The 21,237-nt window shown below is 42.0% G+C and overlaps 1 protein-coding gene across 1 annotated transcript in view; it reads right to left on the bottom strand.

Annotated features, from left to right (window-relative positions):
- MAST4 (microtubule associated serine/threonine kinase family member 4) overlaps nucleotides 1–21,237 on the bottom strand; it is a 538,573-nt gene that overhangs the window by 385,275 nt on the left and 132,061 nt on the right. Inside the window, 1 exon segment of the mRNA XM_038529583.1 lies at nucleotides 11,556–11,709. Within this exon segment, the coding sequence (XP_038385511.1) occupies nucleotides 11,556–11,709 (154 nt within the window).

Genomic DNA, 21,237 nt, shown 5'->3' with positions numbered 1-21,237 from the left:
TATAAATCTTTAAACTTCCCGGCTGGTGGCATTTGCATTTCTTTGCCTACTCCTTCTACTGCGGAGTTGACATCAAGTCAGCTTCATTTTCAGTTTCCAGCCAGGAAGTTAAAGAAAAAGAAAAAAACGTTCTACATTCTTGATCTCTGATTAGCCACTGAAAATGAGTTTTAAACAAGAGATGGATGGCCTGGGGTACTGGGTTTCAGAGGCCGATGACAGGACATCACTGGAATGGTCCTCTGGAGGAGACAGCGGGCTTCCGTGCCCAACAATGGAGAAAGTATTTTTGTGAGAAGGGAGGAAAATGCAGGGAAACCAATCTCTGCAAAGATTTTTTCCCCCCTCTCTCTTCTTGGTAGCTAAAATTACTTACTACTCAAGCTTGAAGGGACTTGGAGACCGTCTGCTCCAATCCACTCATTTTACAGATGATTAAGTCATGAGCCAGAAACCAAGACACGCCTTACTTAGATCTGTACCTCTGACTGGCATCTGGGCCTCTGATCCCCATTTCACGATTCCCATCACACCCTGAAACAGCGGTGTGTAACACGTCAAGATGCTAACTCCACCCGGCCAAGTCACTAGCTTTCTATCTCGAAATCCCATTCAGTGTAATCCGTGTGTTCCATTCTCTTCCTGACACACGTCTCCCCTAATCGCTACTGCACCACACCCGACTACCATGCCTGTGTTATCTAGAGGATTCCAGCACATGAGCAATTAGCACCTCGCATGCACCTCTATGCAAGTGTGCTACAGTTTCATTGTATGTGTTAAGAAAATGTCACCAGAAGAGCCAGTTGCCCATATCCAACTGCATGTTGGATCCATGTGTGCTCCAGTGTGGCCTTCCCCAACTTTATCTCCCCCTCCCTAATAATTCCAGGGAGTGCTCGGTGTGGGATTTAATAAGTAACATGGATTTTCTATCATTTAAATTTGTATTTCATGTTCTTAACTACAACATAGTTGGGGCACCTGGGTGGCTCAGCAGTGGAGCATCTGCCTTCGGCTCAGGGCATGATCCCGAGGTCCAGGATCGAGTCCTACATCGGGCCCCTTGCAGGGAGCCTGCCTCTCTCTGTATCTCTCATGAATAAATAAATAAAACCTTTTAAAAACACCAAAAACCAAAAAAACTATAACTTAGTTAATTCAACTTTTATGGCTTTCTCACAGACAGTGAAGCGTCACAGGGATAAAACCATGTCATCTTTTATAGATGATACATACAAGGAACTGAGAAGATAAGCTGGGAATCTGCACACTTTTCAGAACCTGAAAGCGTTCCATGCATAAAGGGCAGGAAAGGGTAGCCCGGGTGGCTCAGCAGTTTAGCACGCCTTCAGCCCGGGGCCTGATCCTGGGGACCTGGGATCGAGTCCCATGTCAGGCTCCCTGCATGGAGCCTGCTTCTCCCTCTGCCTGTGTCTCTGCCTCTCTCTCTCTCTCTCTTTAAAAAAAAGAAAAAAAAAAAAGGGCAGGAAAACCATGTCCAGCCATGCAGGCCTCAGTCTACCCTACTGGAACAAAACAAAATTTTGGGGATGTACACAAATATAAAATCAGTGGAGAGAAAACAAAAAAGAATGTAACTGTGCCCTTTCGAGCAATCAACCCCTTGCCAACAGTGACTCCCCAAATTCCACCTGAAATCAACTTTTAATTCTAAAGAGAATTTTAAGAACAAACTGCTAGAAATTTTGATATGTGGATTCAATAAATTTGTTTTTCTCCCAGGAATAATCAGAACCCGTTATTTATAGAACCCCATGAGAACACCAGAAATATGGGGGAGATACCAAGAGCGTAAGAGAGAGACTAAAGGGGGAAGGGAGGATCCATAGCGCTTTGTGGATCCCAGCGTTCACATTGCTTTCATTGGTTTCCATTACGTTTCCTCACTAGCCTGACACAGAGAGCCTCCTTATAATAATGTTTAGACACATATGACTTTTAAACTCACACCTGGAAAAACTTGTCTAGACCACTGGGACGCTCTTCCTTGGTGTACTTTAAAGAATTTCAGGTACGACATTTGATTTGCCACATCCACACCATATCCAGTTGAAGATCCAGAAGGCAAATTTATTTTGCAGGTGAGGATGGTTCAGTTCTCAGCATTCGGCTGATTTTCCTACTTGAGAAATCTTGAAATTCTAGGTCAACAATGACTTAAGTCCCAAGATACTTTCTGCTCTTCAGAAGGTACCTCAAAAAGCTTAAGGGAGGCAGCCGGGGTGACTCAGTGGTTTAGCACCACCTTCAGCTCAGGGTGTGATCCTGGAGACCCGGGATCGAGTCCCACGTCGGGCTCCCTGCGTGGAGCCTGCTTCTCCCTCTGCCTGTGTCTCTGCCTCCCTCCCTCTGTGTGTGTGTGTCTCTCATGAATAAATAAATAAAATCTTAAAAAAAAAAACTTAAGGGAAACTGAGTCTTCCATCAACCTCTTAATTAACAATCAAAACTAAATTTCAAGTCCTTCGAACTCTATCTGGTACAAAGTTGTCCAACGGCTTTCTGATGAGCCAGCTTTGCTGACCTAGCACGGCTTCCAGCACTCTCTGGAGCTCTCGCCACTTCAAAGCAAACGGTCTAGTCTCTCATCTGACTCTCGATATAAGAAAGACACGTTTGATTCTTCAAGTCCTCATTTGGATCATCTCTCAATTAATTCTCCCAGCATGCTTGATATCATCACTTCTGGGAAGGCTTCCATGGTACAAAAGACCTGAAAGAGGTATTGGAGTTTCCAGCAGGTCTCTGCAGCCTGGCTCTGAACAAGGTGGCCACATGGCAGTTCCCAAGCAGCAGGTGACCAGGGGCCTGGAAATCACCTTACGATCACCTATTTAGGGGGAGCAACGAGTCCCTGGTAGGCCATCTGCATGGGAGATGAGCCACAGCAAAAGGCTCCCTGACACAGAGCCACTGGGAGGCAGCATCTGCCACAGGAACCAGCTAACAGCTGCAGCCCCCATTAAGAAGTCTCTGGAGATTCTCCTACTCTGACAAGGAGAAATCGTACAATGAAAATACACAAGAGTCCTCTTATAATTAGAACACCTAGATATCAACAAAATATCCAGATACCAACTGACATAGGAGTGGCGAAGACAGTGGTTTTAATTTTTTTTTTTTTTAATTCATGATAGACATAGAGAGAGAGAGGCAGAGACACAGGAGGAGGGAGAAGCAGGCTTCATGCCGGGAGCCCGATGTGGGACTCGATCCCGGGGCTCCAGGATCGCACCCTGGGCCAAAGGCAGGCGCTAAACCGCTGAGCCACCCAGGGATCCCAAGACAGTGGTTTTAAAGGCTACTGCAAAGCAGGCAGTCTCACCAGGAAGAAGAGGCTAATGGATCTGTCTCTTGATTGCTTAGCAACCCACGAGAATGGGTGGACATTGTCCAGTTTTATAACTATTGTTGATGAACTACACACTTCCACAAGTTCTAACGTAAAACATTAAACCAACTGATTCCAGTAATACGCCCTCAGCCTGCAGATTTTTTAAAAATATTGACAAACAGCAAAACGAACAGAAATAGGAGGTGTTAAAGCCAGTACAACCTTAAGTCAGAATTATCTGTGGATCTGGGTTTTTTTTCTCTATTGGCCAGGAACCAAGAACCCAAACTGAGAGCGTCACGAGAGAGCACCGTTTACAACCACTGTAAATGCCTTTGCTCTTTAAGAGTTTCAAATTTTGCCAGATTTCAAAATATTAACATTTCACTCGTCCTTCAGGGCCTGGTTAAGTCCAACTCAGCCCACCCAGTGCTCAGTCCCCAACACCACCACACACCCAGGTCCCCACTTCCAATCCTCCTTTCAAGCTCTCATGGGCTTGGTCTCCACCACTAAGAAATTTCACTACAGGGCACCAAAACTCATTCTTACACAGCTTGGCTCCACTCTCCCACCACTGTCTTAAATGACCCTCAACCAGACTTCTCTGGTATGTTCTGCGGAAGTACTATTCCCAGTACACACATTTCCCTGGTATCTTCACCTTTCCCTCAAACAGATAAGACAGCCTTCACTTCTGATTCATGATCTCAGTTCTTAAAGGGGTTGTTGATGCTTCCAAGAAACCCTACTACATCTATAGCTCCCTTCCTGTTCTCCAAGACCATGTGACTTCCTTCTCTACTCGACGCCCATATAATCCTGACTGCTCCCCAGGGGTCTCATAAGGCGCTGAGAAAAGTGAAGCCACCAAATCTATTAACCTACCTACTTTTTATTAAGCGCATTTGTTGAAAGCAGCAATATGGAAAGGGAACATTTAAAAATGAAACTTCTAAAAAATAAAAAAATTTAAAAAAATGAAACTTCTTACTCTCGAGATACATGTAGATTCCCATGTAGTAGGAAGAAACAATACACGGGACCCCAGTCTTCCTCAATGGCAACACCCTGTGAGCCTCCAGTAGACCATAACCAACAGTATGAAGACACCAACACAGTCAAGATACGGAGCATGTCCATCACCGGAGGACCCCTTATGTCACCCATTTATAGTCATACTAACTGCCCCCCAACCCCCCCTCCTGCTGCCCTGGCCAACACTCGCCGGTTCTCCACTTCTACAACTGTGTCATTTCAAGAATGGCATAGACAAATGGAATTAAACAGCATGCCTTTTTTCACGTGGTGTAATTCCCTGGAGACTCACCCAGGCTGTCATCCCCATCACCAGTTCATTTCTTTTTACGGTTGAACAGTATCCCATGATCCAGATGTACCTAGACTACCTGTTTTTGTATCCTTTTGCTCCTCCTTTCTCCTATTTCTAGGAAGGAGGCACCCCTTCTCCTATAAAAAGTCCAACCTTCTTACACGTGCTGCAGATACATTGCCAGGTTTCTCCCAAAGCACTATCATCTCTTTCTTCAATAGCATCCCGACACCTGACAAACACGCTCACATGGACCCATGCTAAGATATCTCCTTCTGACCCATCATACCTTTCGAGTTCCCACCCATGTCTCTAGTCTCCCTCACAGCACCGCTCCTCGAAAGAGCTGCCTACACTCAACTACCAACCAATTAGCTACCTCTCATCCCTTAGCTGCCATTTGCTTTTAACCCAACTCCATACTAACTTCTTTCCCCCACCTCACTATCTCCCCAACATAACCAGTGACCATACTGTTGACTCCATAGACAGTTTCTCATCATCATCTTCCTCTCTGAGATGGAGCCCATCCTTTCCTGCCCCAAATACAATTGTCTCCCTTTCTGTGATTCCACAGTCCTATCTGACATGCCCAGCTAGCAAGTCTTAGAGGTATTTCAAACTTAACATACTGAAAACTGAGTTTATCCCATTTTCTTTATTGAAACCAACTTCTCTCTCAGGCTTCTACAACTTACCAAGCATCATGTTGCCACTGCCCCTGGTATAGTTGCATACAGAGGCAATGGACCAGCAAGGACCATTCTGATGCACCCCCACCCCCCACCCAACAGCCACCAGGCTGGCATTTGGCCATGTGATCATGTTCCAGAATCCTGAAAGAAAGAATGTGAATGGACAACAAGAACGTGTCTCTTCCAGGCCGGGGCTCTTAAGGAGCTGGAAAGCTTTCTCCTCTGTTTTTCCACTTCTCTCAGCTGGACGCACAGCATCCACCTTAAGGCCACAAGGAAGAATAAAGCCAGAGGATGGAAGGAGCATGATTCCCTGACTCACCACGAAGAAGACAGCTGCCTGCTAACCTGCACAATGCACGTGAACAAGAAATAAATGAGTACTGGGCTAGGCTGTTGGTATGTTCTGGTTTGCTTGCTGCAGCATTCTATACACATCATTATATCTAAGCATTCTTTTGATGGAATTATGAAAATAAAGACATGGAGGGCATCAGGGAGAATATTTAGGAGTGATATTTACTAAACACCAAGGCTGCCCATTTAAAAAAAGTCTTATTTGATGTAAATTCACTGTAATCTCAATTCTTTGCCTCGTCCACTATGCTAAGGAGGCCTCTAGGATGAGACACCCATGCTACACAGCACCGAAACACAAAGGCCTCCAGATTAATTTTAAAGAAAAAGATATTGTCTAGGATTGGGCTGTTTCCCCCTTTCCTTCTTGAAGTAAAATTCACTCTGAAATGCTTTTAAAATTTTTTCAGAGGGTATTCCAAACTGATTCCAAGAGTTTGAGAAAGAAAAATATCTATTTCCCCTCCCCCCAAGACAGAACACCACATTCTGTGTCAGAAATCCTGGTTTATATACTTGCAGAGATGGTTTATTATTCCTAGATGCACCTTACAAGCACAGATAATTCCTCTTTGTTTTACATTCCAAACAAGCCACTCTGTTTTGAAAAACACAGCTTTCTCCAAAAGGAAAAGAATCCTGCCTTTCCTGACTATGAGGGCTGCAACATACATCACGGTTGTGAAATTCAGGAGCAGGGTTCGGGGCATTCCTTGGCCTATCAAGAAGCCAGGACGCAAGATCCTGATGTGTTCTTCACCCCCTAGTTTCCTTGCTGTGAACTGTCAGGCACTTATTCACATATTTATGCCTTGACTTAAGGGTCCATATAATGATTAGAATAATGTTCCTTTTACTCATTAGGGGGCTCCAGAGCCCATGTAGCGTTTACATGATGCTTCTGGGTGCTGACTGAACAAGTTGCATACCATGAAGAGAAAAAAATGCCTTTAGCCTCAAAAAAGAAAAAAAAATTTTCAGGCAGAGTTGGACATCATAAGCTCCGGGTTTATTATTTAAAAGCTAGCCTTGCAAAATAAATAATTAAAATTAAAGTACTGGGATCCCTGGGTGGCGCAGCGGTTTGGCGCCTGCCTTTGGCCCAGGGCGCGATCCTGGAGACCCGGGATCGAATCCCACGTCGGGCTCCCGGTGCATGGAGCCTGCTTCTCCCTCTGCCTGTGTCTCTGCCTCTCTCTCTCTCTCTCTGTGTGACTATCATAAGTAAATAAATAAGGAAATTAAAAAAAAAATTAGAAAAAAAAATAAAATTAAAGTACTGATGGCATTTTTCTTTAATCTAATACCCTGAGGTCACCCCAAATTTTAGTTAGGGAAGAAAATGCCAAAAGCTCAACTATGGCTATCAATGTATGGTAGAGGTAAGGGCTTTTCGCTTCCTCCCCTTCATTTTCTAATTTGTCTATATTAAACAGATATCACTTATAATTTTAAAAAACAAATACATGCAAATATTTTTATTGTAAAACACTGTCTTAACTAAAGAAGCCAATGATGACAAACAGAATTATTGGTCCCAATTCTTGGCTTGAAACCTGCCTGACCTGGTGGACATGCACTCTGCTACTCCTGTTTTTCACCAGAACATAATGCTCTGGGTAGTTGCTGGTCCAAGAAAGAAGACAGGCAGGTGGAGCAAATGTGGACCCAAACAGCATCCTACAACCAATCCCAGCAGAGCTCAGATGAAAATATCCAAAACCCAGCTGACCTGTAGCTACGTGAGAAACAAACACTTGTCTCTACCACTGAAATTTTGTTGTTTTCCAATATTACTGTCACCTACTGATAAGCCAACTAATACAAAAAAAAAAAAAATCAAAACCAAAACAAAACACCTCAGTGGCAAAAACATGGTCTCATGGATTGAATTGCAGGGTGTAAGAAAGACCATAGCATCCTTCATGTGCCCATTAATATAGGGAACCCAGCTGACTCCCATCCCAGTATGAGAAAACTCCTTGGCAGACATGAATTGTTTTCCTCCTTCTTGTTAAGCATACAATTATTGAATCACATTTACAGCAAGTCCTATGAGGCAAACAATGCCCTGAGACCATTCCGCAATGGGATTTCCTATAAAAACATATTGTGAGTCTCTGTCAGTGTTAAAACATAACTCTTTTACAACATGATATTTAATGCTTGTAATGGTCTTCCATTTTATGTGTATATATGTATGTTTAGCCATTATCTTTTGCCAGGTCTTTAGATGATATTCAATTTTAATTATAATAAATGGTGCTGATATAAATATAACTAGTGTTATTTCTCCGCACACATTCACAATTATTTCCCTCTGATGAAATCTGAGCAAGAGAATGGCTAGGTTAACAAATGTGCAAACTTCATGGGTTTTTTATCATGGATTAAGTGCATGGTTTTAATTTACTTTTGTAATTAAGGGACAAGGATCCCTACGGATTGAGTTAGCCCTGGATTCCAAATGAGCATAAACGTTCCCACCCAGGGTTCATTCCAATTAATCCTGCAGGAGTTTACTAAGTACCTACTGTGTTAGGAACAGTGCAGTGGTTACAAGGACGACTCTGGAGTCAAAACACTCAGGTTCAAGTCTTGGCTCTGTTGTTCGTGAACACCACGATCTTGTGCTGTTCCAACTACCTGTTCCTCAGTGTTTTCATCCATAAAATGGGGATAAGACTACCTCCCTCAAAATGGATAAATATATTTAAGAACTAAGTCAATAAATTCTCTATAAACAGTGCATGCCACACAGTAAGCTCTTAAAGTTAGCTGTTATTATTTTTAATTTGTTTTGTTTTTTTAAATTCACAAGAGACACACAGAGAGAGGCAGAGACACAGGCAAAGGGAGAAGCAGGCTCCCCATGGGAGGACTCCAATGTGGGACTTGATTCCAGGACCCCGGGATCACGACCTGAGCTAAAGGCAGACGCTCACCACTGAGCCACCCAGGCACCCAGCGGTCATTATTATTAGTGATAAGTAGATGAAAACATCACAGATCTTCCTCTCAAAGAGCTAAGTTTAATGAATCTGAGTGGCAAAAGTTTTAAGCTACAAGTCTTCACAAAAACTTTGTTTTAAAGAAAGCAGTAGAGCCCCCACCCCCAAAAAAAGACTTTTAGATTAAAACAAGACTAAGCAATAGGAAGATAAGCTGGTCTTTAACATATAAAATCTATCAGGCACAGATTTCTGAAGACAAAAACCAGTATGACTTAATTAAGTTTAGCAACAAGTATATCCCAAGGTGAGATCACGTACGATTATTCAAGTTGCCTGTAACTAGCGGACATTAGGTTTCCTAAATATCAGAAGTGAGGTTTTCTATCTGCTCCAACCAGACTCTTAGCACACTGCCTGACATGAAGTAGAAACTCAGTGGATAAGGGATCCAAACTGATGTTCAGAAGCCCAAGTTCTCCATCAACTGCAATTCAATTCATGCTGCACATAGTACTAATTGCCACCCCATCACTGGGCTAAGTGCTTTGCATAAATTCTTTCATTAAATCCTCAGCTAAGCTATTTAGAGGACCAATTAGAATGTTTTCTTCATATTCCAATAAAACTTACAAGCAACCTTTTTAAAAACCAGACTGATGTTCATGAGATTCTTTTAAACTCTCTCTCCTAAGGGCTAATAAACATTTTTGAAAATTATCTGACCTAACATTTAATTATCGAAAAAAACTGTATAGCACACAATTTACAAAATGGGAATCAATCTCAGATTTTTTTTTTTTTAAAGCTGTAAGCCAATTTCACGATTCAGGTCATTTATCTGCATCAAGACCTATATAGCCTTGTGTGGTTTTAAAGCTTGTAGTCAGGACACCTGGGTGGCTCAGCGGTTGAGCATCTGCCTTTGGCTCAGGGTGTGATCCTGGAGTTCCAGGATTGAGTCCTGCATAGGGCTCCCTGCGAGGAGCCTGCTTCTCCCTCTGCCCATGTCTTTGCTTCTCTCTGTGTGCTTCTCATGAATAAAATCTTTAAAAAATAAAAAATAAAGCTTGAAGTCAACTCCTCCAGCAAAAATTGGAGAGAACCATCACTGCTCTTCCTTTTGATCAAAAATAGCCTAACCAAAGTAAGTACATTTCCTAAGTGAAATGAGTAAGCAAAGGGATGAGTATTTTAACCATTAATAGTTAATTCCCCCACCTACAAAATAAGGGTTGGACTACCTAATTTTTAGGATCTCCCTGGAATAAAAAAAAAAAAAATAGTCCGAATCTATAAAAGGAAAGCAAAGAAAAATTCGCTAAGCATTGAAGGAACATCAGTAAAACTCAAGCATTGAACATTTACTTAAACTTAGTGAAGTGCAGGGTGTTGTTTTTTTTTTGTTTTTTTTTTTGACAAATTTCTTCCCTTTGGCCTGAGTTCAGTTTCACCCTGCATTCCAGCACTATGCCACAATGGGTCAAAGGTTCTAGACTCTACTGAGCCCAATGTTGGAATCACTTCTGTTCCCAGAAATTTTAACTCCAAAAAGTCAAAATCCGTAATTCTCAAGAAAATGTGAATAACTCAACTTATTTTTCAGACCATTTAAGAACTGGCAGAGAGGCCTGTCATGTGCAGAGAAAACACTGCTTTGGGATTTAAAATACAGTTTTTCCAAAGATATTTATATTAGAGGAAAAAGCACTCAGAATGAAATAGAAATCTAACCTTCAGTGACTTAAAATTTAATAACATGAAAATTTATACTCTGAGTTGTTAAAAAAAAAAAACGCTTAAAATTATCTTAAGTTGGCTATCTTTCAAGTCAATACAAGTGATTCTGGGGTTCTCTGCATTTGAAAAGGTTTTAAATTAATTTTAATGACATGATTAAAAAACGTGTGAAAGAAAAAAAATGGATGAAAGATACTCTGAGTTATTAAAAAATGCTTAAAATTATCCTAGGTTGGCTATCTTTCAAGTCAGTACAAGTTGATTTTTGGATTCTCTGTATTTGAAAAGTTTTTAAATTAATTTTAACAACATGATTTTAAAAATGTGTCAAAGAAAAAAACGGATGAAAGATTTGAAGAGACACTTCACTGGAGATAAAAGAATGTCCAACAAGCACATGAAAGGATGTTCAACATCGTTTAGTCATCAAAAAAAAAATACAAATTAAATCCACAATGTGATAGGACTATCTACCCATTAAAATGGCTAAAATTAAAAAGGCTGGCAATACCACAAGCTGGCAACGATGCAGAGCAATTAGATCGCTCATCTGTTGCTGGTGGGAAATGTAACATGGTACAATTTTGGAAACAGTTTGGCAGTTTCTTATAAAGTTCAATATACACGACTGATAACATGCACCAACATAGATGAATCTTAAAAATATACTGAGCCCAAGACGCCAGACACAAAAGAACATGCACTGTTTGATTTCATTAATGTCAAATTTTTAAGATAAACCTAAGCTGCAGTGACGAAAAGCAGATCTCTGGTTGCCTGCAGCCAAGAAATGAAGAGTGGGCGTGAGGATGATCAGATCAGGGCATAGAAACCACTTGATGTCTCGACTGAGGTGGCAGCTAAGCCGCAGTACACAGTTGCCAAAATCCATACACACGTCCACTTAAAACAGGTCCCTTTTTTTATTGTACGTCAATTTTGTTTCAGGAAGAAACTATCAGTCAAATCCTCAACTTTACTGCTCTCTGGATTGGATCAGCTTTTGCAAAACGGTCTGCAGAGGGGCAAGCCCATTCTGAAGCAGGCCAGTTTGCGCGGCGGGACTCCGGGGTCCACGCAGCATGATTCCTCCTCTTCCATGTCCACCACTCAGGACTCACCTGTCAGAGCCCCTCCCAGGCTGCCCCGCCGCAGCTCTCGTCCATCCTCACTCAGCTGTCTTTTAAACTTCAGGGACTTTGCAGGGCCAGAAGTCACATCGGGGTTGCTGCATTTCCGACACGGCATGGGTGGAGGGGAGAGGATGTGGTCAAGCTGCAGAAAGAAAGACAAGGACGTCACTCACTGAGGACACTCTCAACACAGCCAGCTGGCAACCCCAGTGACCTGCTCTTCTCTTCTTATCCTTCTCTCACTCCCTGTCCCCAAGCCTGCTTCTCATGTGGTTAGACAGTTCAGGGGGTCGTGCATCTGAAAAACATTCTGGCCAGGCTGCAAAATCTCAACAGCAATCATTTTTAGGCTCTAGGTCACAACAAATTAATGGGTTGTGAAAGCAAGTTGAGTAGCTCTAACTAGTATTTTTTTTAATATAATAAAAGTTGTTAGAGTCCAATGAGGAAGAAGTACTGTGTCATAAAATGTCTGATAAAGTGATATTTGGGTATGTGTCCTGAGTCATTGGGTCAAATATGTGTCTTTCTATGGACCATGATACCTCTAAGAAAAATGAATAATACTGTTCTATTGAGAATCGATAGATCACTGCTTTAGTGTTCACAAAAGATAATCCCCAAGCTTCTGGTGCTCACAAATATGTACAGGGAACGACAATTTCTAAGCGCCACAGCCCTTAATGCAAATCAATACATCCCTATACTGCTTTATAGCTTTTTAAAAGAAAACCTGTCACGAGAATCAGAGAAACTAAAACCACTTCAAGAGACAGCTTTCTACAAAAGAATCCCTTGTGTCGCAACACTTATTTCAAGATCTTTCCTCCTTTTCTAAGAAAACCTTTCATACTCGAACAGGGCCACATCTTCAAAAATGTTCACCTTCAAAGTACATATGCATATATATGTGTCTAGACGGTTATTAAGGACAAAAATATCCATATGCATATACCTATATCCAGACGGTTAATTAACAACAAGAAAGAAGTACGGAAGGTATTCGTGGAAATTCCAAATGCCACAGAAAAATATTGGTAGAAATTTAAATTCAGAGAAGAGTTCAGTAGCACTGCCCAAATCTGGGCATTTTTAAGGATGCCTCCCTGAGATTTATTTTGTGTGGTTTTCCTGGGCAGAGAGAAGGATTTCTGCTTATACCTGTCTGCATTTTTTTCCAATTAAGACTATCAAGGATATATTTTATAGGAAAATGAAATTGAGGGACAAAAATCATCCATTGGTCTGTCTTTGCACGGAAGCATATTCAAAACCATGGCACGAAAAGAAATTTAACCCTATGAGTAACTCCCCCAAGCCCACTGAGGTGGAACGGACTCATTGGCTCAGCTATTACAAGAAGCCAACTCCCCCCTCCAAGCTCACTGCATTCATTAGTGACACTGAACAGCTGGATTTCAAGCACTTGTCAGTAAGACCCACCTCAAATTTTTTCCCTACCAGGTTTTTACTGTATTTCATTGCCACTTAGTGTTCTTGTGAGAGGTCCCCCCCAAAAAACTTGCGGTGCATCCACTTCAGGATCAAGCCAGATCAGTAGAGAAAAGGGATTCCAATTCCAGATTGCACTTTTGGAAGCTCTTTGATGAGTCTGCTGTTCACTACAACAGTGTCCTACCTAGGACGACCTCCAAGAAGGAACCGAATCTAACTTTAGACACTTTGGCCTGAAACCTTAAGGACACCAAACTAGCTCAAGGGAACCCTGGTCAATGACACATCAGCTACTGGAAAATGCAATCAGTGGTCCAAACGTAGTCTCATCATTACACAATGTAGAAGTTATTTCTGCCTCCTTCTTGGCTCCATTTTATGCCCTTATCCCAGTTTTTTTCCTGCCAATTTAAAAAATATTTTTAATTTTAAAGTAGGCTCCCCACCCAACGTGGGGCTCAAACTCACAACCCCGAGATCAGGGGTCGAATGCTCTACTGACTGAGCCAGCCAGGCGCCCCCTCCTGCCAATTTTTTTTTTTAATCTGAAAAATTTCAGAACAAAATTTGCAATGACATAAAAAAAAATGTTTTAAGACTACAATGAGCATCCTGATTTCCATGACCACTGGTGAAGAGTTAACCTTTTGCCCCACTGTTTTTTGTTCATTTTCTCTTTGTCTCCAATCCCCACACGGAGTAGTTTTTTGCAGACATTATGGATCTTCACCCCCTCAAAATTTCAGCACACTTCTGCTAAGAATAAGAGCGTTCTCTTTAATTCTCCTACCCTGTATTATATAACCTTTCAAGAGGTGGCTAATCTTTTGTTATCAACTTAAATCATAAACAACTGGGAAAAGATAAAATAAGTTTCTATCACGTAGATTTAATATCAGGAATTTGCTCTTTTACATTAAAAGGAAAAGTTGCAGCCACAAGGTGGCAATGTGCCATAGACATTCAACAAAACCTTCCCTAATAGCTTGCCATCCTGTCCTGTAAATACACCCAGAACCCCTCAGAGTGTCTGAGTGACTTCAACTCCATTCCACTTAGTTATTTTCTCTTAATTGCTAGTGGCAGCTGCGTAAAATACAAATATTTATTGTTTAAGGTTCATCAACTTCTGCTACTGATTTTTCACCTGAAGTTAAATTTTTCAGCTTGCAGAATTACAATTACTCTCCCTGGGGAAGACTGTTTATATCACATATTAACAGAGGGTGGAAAAATAAGCAGAGGAAAGATAAATTCCCAAATAAGAATTATGTGATTCCCTTACATATCTCCAACAAAGCCCTCGAAGACAAAACAAAGGCAGAAGAAGAAGAAATCAAGGAGAAAGTGTAACAAAAAAAAAAAAAGAAGAAAGAAAGAAAGTCCATTTCATCACATATATAGCCACAAGCTCTTAGTCCATAAGCCAGCATTTTTAATCAGAATCACAACCCCAAGAGGGGAGTATTATTTTAAATTCTGGGAAAATGGAGTCAGCGAACTGTGAGGGCTGTAAATGTTTCAAACACAATATAAGCAGAAAAACCTGTAAGCACAGTGCCATGTTCCAGGATTCCATTTCCTTCTTCACATCAAATCACAGTCCCAACAGGGCTCTCTCTAAATAGATCATTTTTCCAAATTTGCTGGGTTGTCAGGGGCTCTACTTTTCTTTCTACAATTAGTCAAAGCTTCTCAAAATGGTCCACTGCAGCCCTACAATTTATTCTTCATTTTTTGTTCTGATTCAAACACTCATGCTCCATTTACAAATATTTCAGCACACCCTGGAGCTTAGAGTAGACATCCAACATATCACTTTGGACACTGCCCTTTAAATGATTCCACCTTTGTGCCGTCCAACTTTTCCAAACTCCCAAAGCCTTCATACTACAAGAAGCTCAACTAATGACAAGAGCTTGCCTTTAAACTTCCAGTGATGTTTAAGGTCATCGAAGCCTGAACTTACCATACTTCCTTCACACACTTCGAATTTTCCTCACTAAGCAGACAACGGGCTGCTGGAGAGCCAGCCCCACGGCCTTGTCACATGCTACCCTAGCCCGCTGCTACTGCTCACTCTTACTCTCACTCTCTGCTTCCATCCTTGCCTCAGCACAGCAGCCAGTAACCCTTCTAAAACATAAGCCAGATGCTCCACAACCCCTGCTGGAGTCCCCCGCAGCTTCCTCTTCACCCAGAACAAACCCCAAAACATGGCAATGCCATACGGGTCCTACCACTCTACCCACAGGTCTCTGATCCCAGCTGTTACCACTCCACTCAACCCATCTTGGTCTGTTGCTGGACCTCTGGTGCCCCAGGCATCTTCCAGCACCTTTACCTTGACCACAGCCTCTGTCTGGGACTCACTCCAGGTATTAGCTACCACGCTCCAATCCCTCACCGTCCCCCCCATCTTCCAGGTCTCTATTCAAATGTTACTCTTCCGGGGGGGGGGGGGGCCCTCTCCAACTGCCTTGTGTAAAACAGCGTGCCCACCACTTCACTCCCTTCTTTATTTTTCTTCCTAGCATCTACTGCCCCATGTTAGATCCTTCATATTTGTTTATTGTCCTTCTCCCAGAGATGCTAAGTTGAATTAAATTACGTACTAGTCTGTTCCAATTGTCCACTGCTCTACATAAAAGGCACCATTGTCAATACTGGTTGAAAGAGCAAATGAATGGCAACCTCTGGTATTTAGCTTAAAATACAATAGAAAAATAAACACGTGCTATTAAGTGTTTTTATTGCTGGAAAAAGTTGAATAAAATTATATTAAATGCTACTCAAGGTGAAAATGCTCAACTGAGTCTCAATCATTTTGACAAATTCGAATGCTTCGTGTATGAAAAAGACCCTGGGGTTACAGCAAAGGCCATCTTTTTAAAGAATCTTTTCTATATACAAACTAATATGCTAATTTTTTTAACACTGCTATCTCTGAAGGTGATTCCTAAATAATGAATTATTCGGCCTCTTAACTAGATCCCAACTAGCATATTCAATTGTGTCTATCAATCCAAGCCCTTCCTTCCACTCTTGCTTTTCTCTAATTCCTCACTCATTCCCAAGATGTGGCACATGCATTTTAAAGACCCATCCAGAATGCATGTGCCCTAAGGCCAAAGTTCATTAGTTCACCAGGATCATCAATGTTACCTGCATACGGAATGAGGCTCACCAGTAAAGTCTTTTTTATGCTAAAAAAAAAAAAAAAAAAAAAAAAAAAAGAAGAAAGAAAGAAAGGAAGGAAGGAAGGAAGGAAGGAAGGAAGGAAGGAAGGAAGGATGGAGACTGACGTGTAACATGGGGTTATGAAGACAATGTTCAGCTATTCCGTTTCTTGATATTAAATATTTTAAAAAACTATAGGTATGGAAATGAATAATTTAAAAAACTGCACGGACCATGCCTGTAATCTTAATTAACTGCCAACTGCCTCCATCCAAAAAGGAATCCGATCAACCACCTGAAACAACTTTATTTCAAAACAGGATTTTGTTAACCTTCAAGCCAAAACCTATAAACAACATTTTAAAATTTGATAGAAAATAATTCTATCGTTAAGACGATCATTACTGGATTCCTACCAATTTCCGCGGTGGTTAGAAACACCAACAGTTACTACCTAATTAAGACAATTAACTATTTCTATGCCCATTTCCTCATCTACAAAATGTTAGTAATAATACCACCTATCTCCTGAGGTTGTTGTGCATAGTAAAAGAATTCACACATGCACTCAGAATAACACACAGAACACAGTAAGTGCACAATAAATGTTAGCTGGGGTGGTTATTAAAATTGCCATATAGGAAGTCACCTCATTCACAAACATCTCCATATGAGTACTTCGTCACAAATGGCTTGCGAGGAAATTAAAACTGATTACGATTTTTACAGAGTTGTCTTATATTTCTTTATGGCTCGAAGGAGAACTTGGCTTGAACTGCTTTACAGTTATTTCAGGCTGTTATTCTCATGCTATAGGGTGTTCAGTGTGCATGAAGCAGAGCTGTACGGAAGGACCTGAGCTCAAATTTGAACTCTTGGGTGCATCGCAGGGCCACGCTGTGGCCAAGCTACTTGACTCCTCTCTAAAGTATGGGCCCCAGAGGTAGGGAGGATGCAGGCAGATGATGGATGAAAAGGGCTTAGCACAGTGCTTGGCACATTTAAGTACTCGTTGATGAATAATGTTGGTGACAACGGTCACCATGGCTCAGCTCAAATTCTACTTTCTCTTAGCCCATTGACTGGTAAAGCACGTGGCTATTCACCTGCCCCTTCTGAGCGTCATCTCTCAGGTGTTCTTACCTCTAACTCCATGCTACTCAAATAGAGCAGAAACATTTATCATGCTCGCCACTGCATGAAAAATAGGCAACCTCCCTTTTCCCCAGTATCCTAAAATCTAACGACACAGACTGAGTCAGGCCCTGACAGGGCTATAATCTTGGCCCACGCTGTAATGGGGGCTCATTTAATTGATTTTGCTGACGTTCATTTTGGATGATACCACTCAGAATGCCTGCTTCCATTTAATGATATGGTAACAAACAGCCATAGAAGTCCTGCCACCCTGCTGTACCAAGTGAGGAAGAGCCTCTATTAGACAGTATCCACCGTGTCAAGACTCCTCTTTTATAAAAATATTTATGAAGCACTTATGGGCCAGGTATGCCTCTGGGCACAACAGGAGACAAAACTCTTTGCCCACCAGAAGCTTCATGCTACTTGGAGAAAGAAACCTGAAGAAAATGTTGTCAGTTCTCGCTAATACGATCAGGTGTGCTTCTGCTGGGTGATGGTCTGATGTTACCCTGGGAACCCCACAATGCACATAATTCATTATATTTCTCTCCTTCAATCACTGGCAATCACAGGGCAAAGTCTGTGTAGCCCATCACCACCAAGATTTCATGGGTCTGCTTGCAGCACCAACCTCACACTGGATTTTACTTTACCCTCTGCTGTAGACTGAAAGTTTGAGCTTCCCCCAAATTCTTATGTTGGACACTAACCCCGAATGTGATGGTATCTGGAAGGAGGGCCTTTGGGAAGTGATTAAGTCCTGAAAGTGGACTCCGCCTGAATGGGATTAGTGCCTTATGCAGAACATCCCACAGAGCTCTCTTGCTTCTTCCACCAGGTGAGGACACAGCTCTAAGCTCTATGAAGCAGGAAGCAGGCCCTCACCAGACACCGAATCTGCCAGTGGCTTGCTCTTGAACTTACTGGCCTCCCAAATGCTGAGAAATAAATGGTCTGAGTCCTCTGTCTATCACATGCTGTTACGGTCAGCTGGGTGGACTAAAATACCCTCTGGTATTGGTTCTCAGGTCATGGCAATTTTGCCACTGAGGGGACATTTGGCAATATCTGGAATCATTTTCTGTTTTCACAGTTTGTTTTCTTTTAATATGTTATTTATTTATTCATGAGAGATATAGAGAGAGGCAGAGATACAGAGGGAGAAGCAGGCTCCCTGCAAGGAATCTGATGCAGGACTCGATCCCAGGACCCCGGGATCACAACCTGAGCCGAAGGCAGACACTCAACCACTGAGCCACCCAGGTGCCCTGTTTTTGCAGTTTAAAGGGAGCACAGGCTGCTGCTTTCTGCTGGCTAGAGACCACAGATGCTACTAAACACAGGTCAATGCACAGAAGAGCCCCCAACCAAAAAGAATTACCCGGCACAAAATGTCAGTTGTGTCACTAGTAAGAAATGCTGTTCCGTACAGCATTTCATTTGTACATCTTCACCTATTTTTAAGTTACTCATCTTGCTGAGTTATGTGTTATTTTAGGTCATCTTAAAACCTTTTGAGAACAAGAAAAGAGACAGAGGGAGAGCACAGATGGAATCTTTGCAAAAAATTGATCATGTCAACAAGTCTGTTAAGCAAATAATTTCCTGAGCCACATTAATTTACCCAACCTACTTAGCTGTTTATTGCAATTCAGGTTCTCAAACGAATACCGTGTTTTGAAAAATAACACATCGATTGAACGTTTTTAAACTGGGAGATGTACCAGATACCAGTACCATTTTCCATCTTCAGTTTTTAATTAATTCTTTGAATCACAAACTTCAATTAGCAAAATAAAACGTGTTTCAGAAACATACTAAAATACATTATTAGATCAAACTACAATGGCATTCACCTAAACAGAACTGCACCACTGGTTTCATCTCTTATGAGAATTGATTTTCTTTCTTCCCTTCTGAGAGAAATATGTAAATTAGCACTTTGATACCACTACCTCACTTTTGTCTGTCAATTCAACTTCAAGAAAGTCAATTCCTTTGCTTATGAACATCTCTAAACACACACACGTCCCACCAGAAAGCAGTATTATTATCACAGTCCCAAGGACAGAGCACCACGCAGCAGGCATCTATGATGTTTACATTAAGCAATAAATTCAATAGTCCACAGATGTTAAAAAAAAAAAAAGCTAATATTATGGTTTTTTTTTTTTTTAAACATAGTATTTTTCAAAGTTTAGTTGAAGAACCATGACATTGGGGAAAGCAAAGGGAATATGTTGATTTGACTCTGCATATGTATCACTTGCTTTCCTGTCACTTTAATATTCTTGACGTTTCCCTGACCTTTATTTAGGGATCTGATCTATTCCTGAAACTGTTTACTTATTTAAGGTCATTAAATTCCCCTGGCACCATCATGTCTCCATCAGCGACCTAACTCAAGATGCAGACCACAGTTGACAAGGCAGGAAGAGACAATACACTCCTCTGCACACATCTATCCTCCATTTGAGGTCAGAGGGGGGAAACGCTCACGACTCCACACAACTTTACATTGTGCATCCACTTGCCCCGTCTGGCAGAGGGAGTAGATCCCCAAGTAGGTACTATTCTTATGCCCATTTTACCGATGAGGAATCATATTCAGAAAGATCAGCCCCTCCAAACTTAGCAGCTTCTTGGGCAGTACAAAAGGAATCCAGCCCAAGATTGCTTACACCAAAGCCCCTGCTTCCCTCACTATCCCCCCCCCCCCCCCACAACAGTCTCTTAGAGAAGGGCTCACAGTGACAAAGCATAGGAAGCCCCAGAGAGTTAACTCTGATTTTCTCTTCCATCTCTGGTCCAAGAAGACTCCCTAGAGGAGAATGGATCTTAAGAGTCTGATGTTAACCAGTCTGAGTGCTCCAGTTCAATCTTGACTGGCAATCTACACAGGCGATTTCTAGGGTTTTCTAGAGCTGAAATCCTTAAGCCAGAGTTATAGAATCACAAATATTAGCAGTAGAAAGATCACCTCTAGTCTCCTTTCCTGCCTTCTGGAAGACTGAGGCTCAGACATGTCAAGTCAAACCACCCAGGTTTAAAAAGATAGCTAGTGCACGAGGGAGGCCAGAACCTGCACTTCTAGACCTACCATCTATTGCCCATCACACTGCGCTCTCTTACCTACTTTGCTTCCTGCAACCGACTGATGTTCCCTACTCTAAGTGACTTGCATGATTTTCTATGGGCTTTTATTCATATATGCTCTATTAACTCAAGGTTGTTTTAAATATATATATTTTTTAGCCAGATGTGTACTATGGACTTGGCACTGTGCTAAGGACTGAAAAACTGAGAAAAGAAAGGGACAGAGTCACCTTCCTTGGGTCACTTCTACCCAAGTGCAGGAGACTGACACAAAAACCCAACCACAAAACAACAGGACAGATGCAAGGATGGAATTAGGTAGGAGGGACTACAGTGGCTTTGAGCAGAGCTATGGCCTGGCATCTAATTATTTTGTCTGTGTTAGTTGAAAATGCTGGTGTTACTTTCTGCCTGAAATGCGGGGGTGAGGGGGTGTGTGACTTGTATATACTCGCACAGACTCTGGTCTTCTCAGATACTCAGAAGCCAGTCCAGGGGAAGCACAGAGCAGGGTGTTGACACTTGCTAATTTTGTTTCTGGATTGGCACTTCTCAAACTCAACCACCACGTCCTAAGGTGGAGGAGAGACAGAGCCTTTCCCAACCCCCCCTCCCCTCCCTGGCCGCACTACACGGCAGCATGATCCTCATCGTCTATCCTTCTTGAGGAGCCAAGTGCTCACCATGGGCTAGGTGCTTTAGGAGTAGTACGAGGCATCAACTCCTACCTCCCAAGAGGACCAGAAAACAGAGAGGAAGACGACAATGTTTGGAGGCGAGCCCACAGCCAGGAGGGCAT

The sequence above is a fragment of the Canis lupus genome, chromosome 2, assembly GCF_011100685.1.
Source record: "Canis lupus familiaris isolate Mischka breed German Shepherd chromosome 2, alternate assembly UU_Cfam_GSD_1.0, whole genome shotgun sequence".
Classification (NCBI taxonomy): Eukaryota; Metazoa; Chordata; class Mammalia; order Carnivora; family Canidae; genus Canis; species Canis lupus.
Note: the sequence above shows the minus strand (reverse complement) of the source record. Positions and strands in the feature narration are given on the sequence as shown.